General features: G+C 39.3%; 4 protein-coding genes and 2 pseudogenes across 4 annotated transcripts; 3 read left to right on the forward strand and 3 right to left on the reverse strand.

Annotated features, from left to right (window-relative positions):
* Window positions 1-2,596: 2,596 nt before the first annotated feature.
* LOC149887580 (histone H3) lies at window positions 2,597-3,007 on the reverse strand. The gene has a single exon (XM_090087696.1). It carries the CDS (start codon window positions 3,005-3,007, stop codon window positions 2,597-2,599), a length of 411 nt encoding a protein of 136 aa, XP_089943822.1.
* Window positions 3,008-3,525: 518 nt separating this feature from the next.
* Window positions 3,526-3,858, forward strand: LOC149887581 (histone H4). Its single transcript, XM_090086757.1, has one exon. It carries the CDS (start codon window positions 3,547-3,549, stop codon window positions 3,856-3,858), a length of 312 nt encoding a protein of 103 aa, XP_089942883.1. The 5' UTR covers window positions 3,526-3,546.
* A 740-nt stretch (window positions 3,859-4,598) lies between these two features.
* Window positions 4,599-5,003, reverse strand: LOC149887582 (late histone H2B.L4 pseudogene; annotated as a pseudogene).
* A 238-nt stretch (window positions 5,004-5,241) lies between these two features.
* Window positions 5,242-5,687, forward strand: LOC149887583 (histone H2A, orphon). Its single transcript, XM_090087697.1, has one exon. It carries the CDS (start codon window positions 5,298-5,300, stop codon window positions 5,685-5,687), a length of 390 nt encoding a protein of 129 aa, XP_089943823.1. The 5' UTR covers window positions 5,242-5,297.
* A 5,363-nt stretch (window positions 5,688-11,050) lies between these two features.
* Window positions 11,051-11,383, forward strand: LOC149887584 (histone H4). The gene has a single exon (XM_090086756.1). It carries the CDS (start codon window positions 11,072-11,074, stop codon window positions 11,381-11,383), a length of 312 nt encoding a protein of 103 aa, XP_089942882.1. The 5' UTR covers window positions 11,051-11,071.
* Window positions 11,384-12,123: 740 nt separating this feature from the next.
* LOC149887585 (late histone H2B.L4 pseudogene) lies at window positions 12,124-12,528 on the reverse strand (annotated as a pseudogene).
* Window positions 12,529-12,765: the final 237 nt, after the last annotated feature.

Consider the following 12,765-nt stretch of genomic DNA (forward strand, 5'->3'; position numbering starts at 1 on the left):
CTGAGAGACTAACTAACTAACTAACTAACTAACTAACTAACTAACTAACTAACTAACTAACTAACTAACTAACTAACTAACTAACTAACTAACTAACTAACTAACTAACTAACTAACTAACTAACTAACTAACTAACTAACTAACTAACTAACTAACTAACTAACTAACTAACTAACTAACTAACTAACTAACTAACTAACTAACTAACTAACTAACTAACCAACTAACTCACTGAGAGACTAACTAACTAACTAACTAACTAACTAACTAACTAACTAACTAACTAACTAACTAACTAACTAACTAACTAACTAACTAACTAACTAACTAACTAACTAACTAACTAACTAACTAACTAACTAACTAACTAACTAACTAACTAACTAACTAACTAAGTAGCTGACTTTGTATTTGTTTTTCAATTATGAACGAGTTCCTTGCAAGATAGATATTTCTGTTGCATTTGTTAGCCTTTATTTTTAGCAAAAATAAAATTCCAACTGGTGCTTTTCTAATGTCAAGGACCTCGCTAAGGCTAAAGCAGCTAAGCCTAATGGTTATGATGTTATAAAGCGGAGAAAAATGAACTTTTCTGAAAATGAAAAAACGAGAGATGGAATTGATCTGCAATAACTTCGGTTGTGAACACCTTATAACTGATGCCTCGCGCGATTTTAATAACTTTGCATCATGCAAAAGCCGCCAAATTCACTTTTCACGAGTGTTAAAGTGTCATTTTTGAAATGCCAGTTATGAGCGCATGAAATCAAAAGCGAAATTTGCACTTTGAAAAGCAAACGGAAATGTAGAGCATCTTTTAAAATCGCCATATTCTAATTCAGTTTTGCCTTTATGAACTTGAACAAAAGTTGCATGCCTTCCCAAGACTGCACAATTGTAAAGAAAACACCAAGCTTCGCTCGAACGATGACTATGAAGACGAAGAACCGAATGGACCCCGTATTGTGCATTCGTCACTCATTCTCTTATCTCCTCAAACGTTTTTTTACCGTTACCTTCCATAATGAATTTTATTTTTTATTTATTTTTTTTTTTTACGATGTCCAGAACTTTCAGGTTGCTAAGTTTTTCCTTTTTTTCTAGTGTCCGCGACTTTATATATGTTGACTGCGTTATCGCAGTTTTAGCCTTCGATCGTTTTTGTTAACGAACACGAATAAGCACAACATAGTGTTCCTTTTTCATGGAATGTTCTTTGTTGTGTCTCTGTGTTTAGAAAAAGAATTGGTCTGAACTAAAAATCGTCGTTAGTACGCGTTGCTAACGCATTAAATATTCCAGCAATCGCGCGTGTTTGTGCCCTTCGCCTCTATTGAGTTTGTATGGTACCAAATGCTTAGAAGAGATTGGCATAAGCTTTTTTGGGAAGCCATATGGTTCAGTTTCTTGATGAAATTAAGCTGCTTTGTCCAGAGTAAGTAGCGCTGATGTTATTTGGCCATGCGCGCACTCGATTGCTTTTAAAGACTATTTTTTCGATGTTTTGATGCGATACCTTTCGCTTCTAACATGCTGTGGCACCGAAACGCCGCAATTTACAAAGCGTCACTATTCTTTAGAAGATTTCAAAACTAATGAAGCTTTAAGAGAACGAGAGACGCGAGCTGTGGAGGTTTGCCTGTCAACACGAAAACACACTTTGCAGTCTGACGGTGGAGCAAAAAAAAAAAAAAAAAAGTCTCCTCGACAGTCCGCATAAAACTCCGCTTGAAAAATAAAAACATCTAAACATCTAGAAGTTTTATAAAAACGAACGCAACGTTTCTCTGAAACACGACAAAAAAAAAATGACTGAAGCTGCATCTCCGAAAAAGGCCACAAAGAAGTCTGCGCCTAAAAAGCCTGCTGATCATGCTCCCTACAAGGCGATGATTGTCGATGCTATTAATTCGCTTAAAGAACGCAAAGGGTCGTCAAGACAAGCTATCGCCAAGCACGTCAAGGCCAACAACAAGGTGGGTGAAAACGTCGATTCGCAAGTCAAGATTAATTTAAAGCGCATGGTGGTTGCTGGCGAGCTCGTACAAGTGAAAGGAACTGGCGCGTCGGGTTCTTTTAGAATTGCAGCTAAGCCCAAACCGTTAAAGAAGCCTGCTGCAGTCGCCAAGAAGCACAAAAAAGAAGCCAAAGAAGTAAAGAAGCCTGCTGAAAAGAAGAGCACGCCAAAAAAGAAAGCTGCGTCAGTGAAAAAAGTCGCACAAAAAGAGAAAGTGAAAAAAGCTACTCCTAAGAAAAAAGTGACTCCCGCAAAAAAGAGCGCCCAGAAACCGGTTGCTAAAAAGCCCGCAGTAAAGAAAGTGAAAGCGACACCTAAGAAGAAAGCTGCAGCCAAGAAAACCATCGCAAAAGTGGAAAAGAAATAACCTAACCTACCCCGCTTTTTGTCAAACGGCTATTTTCATAGCCACACATCTTTCTAAAAACAAAGTTCCAGGCGTAGAACTTGTTTACTTTGTGTTTGTTTGTTTGTTGTTTTTTTTTTTTGTTTTGTTTTGTTTTAAGGCACTAAGCCGACAACGTTTTTAACAGATTTGTGGCTATGAAAATAGCCGTTTTGTTTAGAAGCACCATTTTTTAAGCTCGCTCTCCTCTGATTCTTCTCGCCAACTGAATGTCTTTTGGCATAATAGTGACACGCTTTGCATGGATGGCGCACAAGTTGGTATCTTCGAAGAGACCCACTAAGTAGGCTTCTGAAGCTTCTTGTAAGGCCATGACGGCGGTGCTTTGGAAACGCAAGTCAGTCTTGAAATCTTGAGCTATTTCGCGAACCAATCGCTGGAAGGGTAGTTTTCTGATTAGGAGCTCTGTCGATTTTTGGTATCTTCGGATCTCTCTCAAAGCTACGGTACCGGGTCGGTATCTGTGGGGTTTCTTTACTCCGCCGGTAGCCGGGGCACTCTTTCTTGCTGCTTTTGTTGCCAGCTGCTTTCTCGGTGCTTTACCGCCGGTAGATTTTCTAGCTGTTTGTTTTGTGCGGGCCATTGTAAGTTACGCTTACACTTATCAGTTTAAGTTGAACTTTTGAAGTTTTTCAATTTAACGCGTTTTGTTGACATTTTTAGACTTTGCCGCGACTTAAAGCTGCATTCTGATTGGTGCTAAGAAAGTGCTCTTTGATTGGTTCAAGTACAAATGCAAAATAAGGCATTAAGGCCACGTAGGCGTGTTTTTTGGCTACGGGAAAAGAGAGCGCGTTTGTCTCGCCTCTACAATTTCTGCTTTTTTAAACACTTCAAAGACAGGTCGACGTAGTGGAATTCCGAAAAGAAACTTTTCTGCTCTGTTTGCGAACGGATAAAAGCGTTAAATGCGAAAACGCGCGTTAAAAACAAGGCAGTTTGTTTTGGTTTTTTTTTTTTTTGTTTTTTTGGTTCAGATGGCTTTTTGACGAAGGACCGTTGCGATTGGTTGTTTGACGAAGATGTTTCCATCTATGTAGGGTAAAAGTCGCGCTTCCAGCGCATAATAAAAACAAAAAGAAACGCAAAAAGACAGTAATTGAACTTCAAACAATTTTAATCATGTCTGGTCGCGGTAAAGGAGGAAAAGGACTTGGAAAAGGAGGCGCAAAGCGTCATCGCAAGATTTTACGTGATAACATCCAAGGAATCACAAAGCCCGCCATACGTCGTCTAGCTCGTCGCGGTGGTGTTAAGCGTATCTCTGGACTTATCTACGAGGAGACTCGAGGCGTTCTAAAAGTCTTTTTGGAAAACGTTATTCGCGACGCTGTAACATACACAGAGCATGCCAAGAGAAAGACAGTCACCGCTATGGACGTTGTCTACGCATTAAAAAGACAAGGTCGCACATTGTACGGCTTTGGTGGTTAAAAGGGGAACACCTCAGCAATCAAAAACGGCTATTTTTATAGCCACACATCTGTTTTAAACGTTAATAGGCAATCTAGAACTTGAACGCTGCACCGCGATAAGCAGAGGGGGTGTGTAAAAACGGTTTAGTTTACCAGTTTCAGTTTGTTTCAATCGAAATGAAAAGCAATTGAATTGATTTCTAAGTAATGTTTTTTAGCGAGGCATAGTTTAACTGAGTGTTTAGAGTAGACGCTTGACACATAAAGTGTTTTGCTCACCATCATCGGGCTAGAAAGGTGATTTTTATCTAAAGCGCTGCTTTAAGTCTGATTTCCTAAAGATGCGCGCAATACATTTGAAAAAAAAAAAAAAAAAGAAAAAAGAAAAAAGGAGCAAAAGTGTGGTAGTAGCAGCAAATAATAACGATGGGTGGGTCATAAGGGCTAAGGTTTTGATCAAAAGCAAAAAGGTGGCGCTCAAGTAGTTGTTGAAAGATTTTCTCACGCGTTTACCTACTGTAATAACTTTTTGTATCCAAAGTGGATGCAAAAGCTATACGTTTAAACATCAAAAAAAGCAAGTCTAGAAAAGCGCTCGCTCTTTAGACGCGGTGTCGCAATTTAAAACGAGCAAACAATGGCTGCCTAGCTATTGCATTTTAAGTACTTTCTCTCTACTACAATTTAAGGCGTTCTAATGCGTACAATGCTTTTACAAGATGTGTGGCTATGAAAATAGCCGTTTAGATAGCGCTCCATCTATTTACTGCTGGTGTACTTAGTAACAGCCTTGGTGCCTTCGCTCACTGCGTGTTTGGCCAACTCACCGGGAAGTAAGAGGCGCACAGCTGTTTGAATTTCACGCGAAGAGATGGTTGATTTCTTGTTTTGGAGGGCTAGTCGTGAAGCTTCTGAAGCGATTCTTTCAAAAATGTCGTTGACGAAAGAATTCATGATGCTCATCGCTTTGGAAGAAACACCAACATCAGGGTGAACTTGCTTCAAGACGTTGTAAATGTAAATGGCGTAGGATTCTCGCCTCTTTCTCTTGCGCTTTTTGTCTCCAGTACCAGCGATCTTGCCGCCTTTCTTACCAGCGCGTTTTTCCCCCTTTTTGGCCACCTTGGGCGCTTGTTTTCCTCCGGCCTTTGGAGCGTCAGACATGTCGACGAGTTTTAGAGAATTGAAATTTGAAATTACAAGCAACCGAATCACTTCCTATATAAAGCGCAGTTGTGGTCTCCAATTCGAGAACATTTCTGTTTCTCGCAAGCTCATTGGTTCTTCAAAGATTAACTAATTTGCGCATTGTTTGACGGAGTTTTTCTATTCGTTAAAAAAAGTGCAGTTCGAGACCAAATGTTTTTGATAAGAAAAAGGAATTTTGTAAGTTGATTTCAAAGCGCGCACAAATATCTCTAGGTTGTCTCTCGTTGTTTCTCAGTGTAAGAAATTAAAATGTCAGGACGTGGAAAAGGAGGAAAAGCTAAAGCCAAGGCAAAGACTCGATCGTTCAGAGCCGGACTTCAGTTTCCAGTCGGTCGTGTTCACCGATTTTTGCGCAAAGGACACTACGCCAATCGCATCGGTTCAGGCGCACCTGTCTATTTAGCTGCTGTTTTGGAGTATCTCTCCGCCGAAATTTTGGAGTTGGCCGGTAACGCTGCTCGTGACAATAAGAAAGCTAGAATCATTCCTCGACACTTACAGTTAGCTGTTCGCAATGACGAAGAGTTGAACAAGTTGTTGTCAGGTGTTACTATAGCCAGTGGCGGTGTGCTGCCAAACATACAAGCCGTTTTGCTTCCCAAGAAGAACGAAAAGGTTCCAAAACCAGCAGCCAAATAAACGGTACTCTGAACACAAGATAAAAAATAAAGGCTATTTTCATAGCCACACATCTGTTAAAAACATGACGGCATGAGCTTAAACACACTAAGGAGAATATAAAGAAGTGTGTGTGTGTGTGTGTGTGTGTGTGTGTGTGTAAGGAAGGGAGGGGAGGGGGGTTCAAAATCTCTTTTTAAAGCTGTTAGGGGATAAAAAGAGCACACGCATCCCGTTACAAAAAAATACATGGTGGGGTTTACACGCCATCTTTGAAACGTTTTAAGTTATAACCTGAGGGAGAAAAAACAGTTCGGTTACCTCACAGGTCACGTGCATGTTCAAGATTCCAAGTTTTGAAAGGATCCAACGTAACTTGAATAAAAAGTGAACACGCACGTGCCCAGATTGGCGACCATCTATAGGCTGTAGGAAAATAACAAAGAAGATTTAAGCGCCTCCGTAAGAATTTAGCTCCCTTAGGATTTCAGCAAAAAAGTATATTTAGCGGAGAAAAAAACAAAGAGCGAGGTTAAGCAGCAGTGACGGCATTAGCATCAGCAGCAGCAACAAAAACAAAACAAAACAAAAAAAAACAAACAAAAAAGCGGCAGCACGAAAAAAAAAAAAAAAAAAAAAAATTTCCGTTTTTTACACTTGCGTGTTTGTCTGTGTGTAATCCTTAATTGCATGGTTTTTTGTTGTTGGTTTTACCTTGTCATTTTTCTTCTGCGCACGTTCTCTTGGTCAGTAGTTTTTTGAAATGCGAAAAAAAACGTCAACGAAAAGAAGTGAACGGGTCATTGCACGTCATGTCTAACAAACAAGAGGGGTAAAGACAAAGACGTCCGCTGTCGAAAACTCATACATACTCCAAGCTGACACACTCTTGAGACACTTCGAAATAAAGCAAATGATCAAAGTCATAACACTTGACAAAGTCGAAACAAAAATCACAGCATGCGCAGACAACCCTTTATTTTACATTAAAGGAAAAAAACGTAAAGCTAGAACTAAACATTCCTTCAATTAAAACACGTCAAACTTGCGACGGGCACAAAACTCAACATATAACAAAGTTACGACGCTCTAGTTCTTTTACATTTTGTTTTCTAAATGACCCGTCCCTAAAACCCCGGAAAGAATAAAACGCGACAGTCGAGTTGTTGGCCAATACCTTTTTTCACAGTAACTATCAGGTGTTTCTCGCAACGTCGGATGGGTTGCTGAAACCTTAAAAAAGAACTTTAAAAAGCTTGTGGGGTAGCGTTAGTTCTCATGCTATTTTAACAAAGTACTAAAACTTTAGTTAAAGTAATAAGATTTTACAAAGTAGCTACATTTTAATTATTGTCCTCATTTATCGTCATCTATCGTCATTTTTCACGTATCTGCCTAACTTAGTACCTAACAAACTAACTAAGATACAAACTAACTAACTGAATGACTAACTAACTGACTGACTAACCAACTAACTGACTGACTGACTAACTAACTAACTGACTGACTAACTAACTAACTAACTAACTAACTGATTGACTAACTAACTAACTAACTAACCAACTAACTAACTAACTAACTAACTAACTAACTAACTAACTAACTAACTAACTAACTAACTAACTAACTAACTAACTAACTAACTAACTAACCAACTAACTCACTGAGAGACTAACTAACTAACTAACTAACTAACTAACTAACTAACTAACTAACTAACTAACTAACTAACTAACCAACTAACTCACTGAGAGACTAACTAACTAACTAACTAACTAACTAACTAACTAACTAACTAACTAACCAACTAACTCACTGAGAGACTAACTAACTAACTAACTAACTAACTAACTAACTAACTAACTAACTAACTAACCAACTAACTCACTGAGAGACTAACTAACTAACTAACTAACTAACTAACTAACTAACTAACTGACTAACTAACTAACTAACTAACTAACTAACTAACTAACTAACTCACTGAGAGACTAACTAACTAACTAACTAACTAACTAACTAACTAACTAACTAACTAACTAACTAACTAACTAACTAACTAACTAACTAACTAACTAACTAACTAACTAACTAACTAACTAACTAACTAACTAACTAACTAACTAACTAACTAACTAACTAACTAACTAACTAACTAACTAACTAACTAACTAACTAACTAACTAACTAACTAACTAACTAAGTAGCTGACTTTGTATTTGTTTTTCAATTATGAACGAGTTCCTTGCAAGATAGATATTTCTGTTGCATTTGTTAGCCTTTATTTTTAGCAAAAATAAAATTCCAACTGGTGCTTTTCTAATGTCAAGGACCTCGCTAAGGCTAAAGCAGCTAAGCCTAATGGTTATGATGTTATAAAGCGGAGAAAAATGAACTTTTCTGAAAATGAAAAAACGAGAGATGGAATTGATCTGCAATAACTTCGGTTGTGAACACCTTATAACTGATGCCTCGCGCGATTTTAATAACTTTGCATCATGCAAAAGCCGCCAAATTCACTTTTCACGAGTGTTAAAGTGTCATTTTTGAAATGCCAGTTATGAGCGCATGAAATCAAAAGCGAAATTTGCACTTTGAAAAGCAAACGGAAATGTAGAGCATCTTTTAAAATCGCCATATTCTAATTCAGTTTTGCCTTTATGAACTTGAACAAAAGTTGCATGCCTTCCCAAGACTGCACAATTGTAAAGAAAACACCAAGCTTCGCTCGAACGATGACTATGAAGACGAAGAACCGAATGGACCCCGTATTGTGCATTCGTCACTCATTCTCTTATCTCCTCAAACGTTTTTTTACCGTTACCTTCCATAATGAATTTTATTTTTTATTTATTTTTTTTTTTTACGATGTCCAGAACTTTCAGGTTGCTAAGTTTTTCCTTTTTTTCTAGTGTCCGCGACTTTATATATGTTGACTGCGTTATCGCAGTTTTAGCCTTCGATCGTTTTTGTTAACGAACACGAATAAGCACAACATAGTGTTCCTTTTTCATGGAATGTTCTTTGTTGTGTCTCTGTGTTTAGAAAAAGAATTGGTCTGAACTAAAAATCGTCGTTAGTACGCGTTGCTAACGCATTAAATATTCCAGCAATCGCGCGTGTTTGTGCCCTTCGCCTCTATTGAGTTTGTATGGTACCAAATGCTTAGAAGAGATTGGCATAAGCTTTTTTGGGAAGCCATATGGTTCAGTTTCTTGATGAAATTAAGCTGCTTTGTCCAGAGTAAGTAGCGCTGATGTTATTTGGCCATGCGCGCACTCGATTGCTTTTAAAGACTATTTTTTCGATGTTTTGATGCGATACCTTTCGCTTCTAACATGCTGTGGCACCGAAACGCCGCAATTTACAAAGCGTCACTATTCTTTAGAAGATTTCAAAACTAATGAAGCTTTAAGAGAGCGAGAGACGCGAGCTGTGGAGGTTTGCCTGTCAACACGAAAACACACTTTGCAGTCTGACGGTGGAGCAAAAAAAAAAAAAAAAAAGTCTCCTCGACAGTCCGCATAAAACTCCGCTTGAAAAATAAAAACATCTAAACATCTAGAAGTTTTATAAAAACGAACGCAACGTTTCTCTGAAACACGACAAAAAAAAAATGACTGAAGCTGCATCTCCGAAAAAGGCCACAAAGAAGTCTGCGCCTAAAAAGCCTGCTGATCATGCTCCCTACAAGGCGATGATTGTCGATGCTATTAATTCGCTTAAAGAACGCAAAGGGTCGTCAAGACAAGCTATCGCCAAGCACGTCAAGGCCAACAACAAGGTGGGTGAAAACGTCGATTCGCAAGTCAAGATTAATTTAAAGCGCATGGTGGTTGCTGGCGAGCTCGTACAAGTGAAAGGAACTGGCGCGTCGGGTTCTTTTAGAATTGCAGCTAAGCCCAAACCGTTAAAGAAGCCTGCTGCAGTCGCCAAGAAGCACAAAAAAGAAGCCAAAGAAGTAAAGAAGCCTGCTGAAAAGAAGAGCACGCCAAAAAAGAAAGCTGCGTCAGTGAAAAAAGTCGCACAAAAAGAGAAAGTGAAAAAAGCTACTCCTAAGAAAAAAGTGACTCCCGCAAAAAAGAGCGCCCAGAAACCGGTTGCTAAAAAGCCCGCAGTAAAGAAAGTGAAAGCGACACCTAAGAAGAAAGCTGCAGCCAAGAAAACCATCGCAAAAGTGGAAAAGAAATAACCTAACCTACCCCGCTTTTTGTCAAACGGCTATTTTCATAGCCACACATCTTTCTAAAAACAAAGTTCCAGGCGTAGAACTTGTTTACTTTGTGTTTGTTTGTTTGTTGTTTTTTTTTTTTGTTTTGTTTTGTTTTAAGGCACTAAGCCGACAACGTTTTTAACAGATTTGTGGCTATGAAAATAGCCGTTTTGTTTAGAAGCACCATTTTTTAAGCTCGCTCTCCTCTGATTCTTCTCGCCAACTGAATGTCTTTTGGCATAATAGTGACACGCTTTGCATGGATGGCGCACAAGTTGGTATCTTCGAAGAGACCCACTAAGTAGGCTTCTGAAGCTTCTTGTAAGGCCATGACGGCGGTGCTTTGGAAACGCAAGTCAGTCTTGAAATCTTGAGCTATTTCGCGAACCAATCGCTGGAAGGGTAGTTTTCTGATTAGGAGCTCTGTCGATTTTTGGTATCTTCGGATCTCTCTCAAAGCTACGGTACCGGGTCGGTATCTGTGGGGTTTCTTTACTCCGCCGGTAGCCGGGGCACTCTTTCTTGCTGCTTTTGTTGCCAGCTGCTTTCTCGGTGCTTTACCGCCGGTAGATTTTCTAGCTGTTTGTTGCCAGCTGCTTTCTCGGTGCTTTACCGCCGGTAGATTTTCTAGCTGTTTGTTTTGTGCGGGCCATTGTAAGTTACGCTTACACTTATCAGTTTAAGTTGAACTTTTGAAGTTTTTCAATTTAACGCGTTTTGTTGACATTTTTAGACTTTGCCGCGACTTAAAGCTGCATTCTGATTGGTGCTAAGAAAGTGCTCTTTGATTGGTTCAAGTACAAATGCAAAATAAGGCATTAAGGCCACGTAGGCGTGTTTTTTGGCTACGGGAAAAGAGAGCGCGTTTGTCTCGCCTCTACAATTTCTGCTTTTTTAAACACTTCAAAGACAGGTCGACGTAGTGGAATTCCGAAAAGAAACTTTTCTGCTCTGTTTGCGAACGGATAAAAGCGTTAAATGCGAAAACGCGCGTTAAAAACAAGGCAGTTTGTTTTGGTTTTTTTTTTTTTTGTTTTTTTGGTTCAGATGGCTTTTTGACGAAGGACCGTTGCGATTGGTTGTTTGACGAAGATGTTTCCATCTATGTAGGGTAAAAGTCGCGCTTCCAGCGCATAATAAAAACAAAAAGAAACGCAAAAAGACAGTAATTGAACTTCAAACAATTTTAATCATGTCTGGTCGCGGTAAAGGAGGAAAAGGACTTGGAAAAGGAGGCGCAAAGCGTCATCGCAAGATTTTACGTGATAACATCCAAGGAATCACAAAGCCCGCCATACGTCGTCTAGCTCGTCGCGGTGGTGTTAAGCGTATCTCTGGACTTATCTACGAGGAGACTCGAGGCGTTCTAAAAGTCTTTTTGGAAAACGTTATTCGCGACGCTGTAACATACACAGAGCATGCCAAGAGAAAGACAGTCACCGCTATGGACGTTGTCTACGCATTAAAAAGACAAGGTCGCACATTGTACGGCTTTGGTGGTTAAAAGGGGAACACCTCAGCAATCAAAAACGGCTATTTTTATAGCCACACATCTGTTTTAAACGTTAATAGGCAATCTAGAACTTGAACGCTGCACCGCGATAAGCAGAGGGGGTGTGTAAAAACGGTTTAGTTTACCAGTTTCAGTTTGTTTCAATCGAAATGAAAAGCAATTGAATTGATTTCTAAGTAATGTTTTTTAGCGAGGCATAGTTTAACTGAGTGTTTAGAGTAGACGCTTGACACATAAAGTGTTTTGCTCACCATCATCGGGCTAGAAAGGTGATTTTTATCTAAAGCGCTGCTTTAAGTCTGATTTCCTAAAGATGCGCGCAATACATTTGAAAAAAAAAAAAAAAAAGAAAAAAGAAAAAAGGAGCAAAAGTGTGGTAGTAGCAGCAAATAATAACGATGGGTGGGTCATAAGGGCTAAGGTTTTGATCAAAAGCAAAAAGGTGGCGCTCAAGTAGTTGTTGAAAGATTTTCTCACGCGTTTACCTACTGTAATAACTTTTTGTATCCAAAGTGGATGCAAAAGCTATACGTTTAAACATCAAAAAAAGCAAGTCTAGAAAAGCGCTCGCTCTTTAGACGCGGTGTCGCAATTTAAAACGAGCAAACAATGGCTGCCTAGCTATTGCATTTTAAGTACTTTCTCTCTACTACAATTTAAGGCGTTCTAATGCGTACAATGCTTTTACAAGATGTGTGGCTATGAAAATAGCCGTTTAGATAGCGCTCCATCTATTTACTGCTGGTGTACTTAGTAACAGCCTTGGTGCCTTCGCTCACTGCGTGTTTGGCCAACTCACCGGGAAGTAAGAGGCGCACAGCTGTTTGAATTTCACGCGAAGAGATGGTTGATTTCTTGTTTTGGAGGGCTAGTCGTGAAGCTTCTGAAGCGATTCTTTCAAAAATGTCGTTGACGAAAGAATTCATGATGCTCATCGCTTTGGAAGAAACACCAACATCAGGGTGAACTTGCTTCAAGACGTTGTAAATGTAAATGGCGTAGGATTCTCGCCTCTTTCTCTTGCGCTTTTTGTCTCCAGTACCAGCGATCTTGCCGCCTTTCTTACCAGCGCGTTTTTCCCCCTTTTTGGCCACCTTGGGCGCTTGTTTTCCTCCGGCCTTTGGAGCGTCAGACATGTCGACGAGTTTTAGAGAATTGAAATTTGAAATTACAAGCAACCGAATCACTTCCTATATAAAGCGCAGTTGTGGTCTCCAATTCGAGAACATTTCTGTTTCTCGCAAGCTCATTGGTTCTTCAAAGATTAACTAATTTGCGCATTGTTTGACGGAGTTTTTCTATTCGTTAAAAAAAGTGCAGTTCGAGACCAAATGTTTTTGATAAGAAAAAGGAATTTTGTAAGTTGATTTCAA

Source organism: Hydra viridissima, unplaced genomic scaffold (genome assembly GCF_058129835.1).
Source record: "Hydra viridissima isolate aposymbiotic clone 2 unplaced genomic scaffold, HvirCarnegie_v1 scaffold_5, whole genome shotgun sequence".
Lineage (NCBI taxonomy): Eukaryota > Metazoa > Cnidaria > Hydrozoa > Anthoathecata > Hydridae > Hydra > Hydra viridissima.

Coding starts and splice junctions, on each gene's coding strand:
- LOC149887580 (XM_090087696.1), bottom strand. CDS start 3,007: ATGGCCCGCACAAAACAAACAGCTAGAAAATCTACCGGCGGTAAAGCA.
- LOC149887581 (XM_090086757.1), top strand. CDS start 3,547: ATGTCTGGTCGCGGTAAAGGAGGAAAAGGACTTGGAAAAGGAGGCGCA.
- LOC149887583 (XM_090087697.1), top strand. CDS start 5,298: ATGTCAGGACGTGGAAAAGGAGGAAAAGCTAAAGCCAAGGCAAAGACT.
- LOC149887584 (XM_090086756.1), top strand. CDS start 11,072: ATGTCTGGTCGCGGTAAAGGAGGAAAAGGACTTGGAAAAGGAGGCGCA.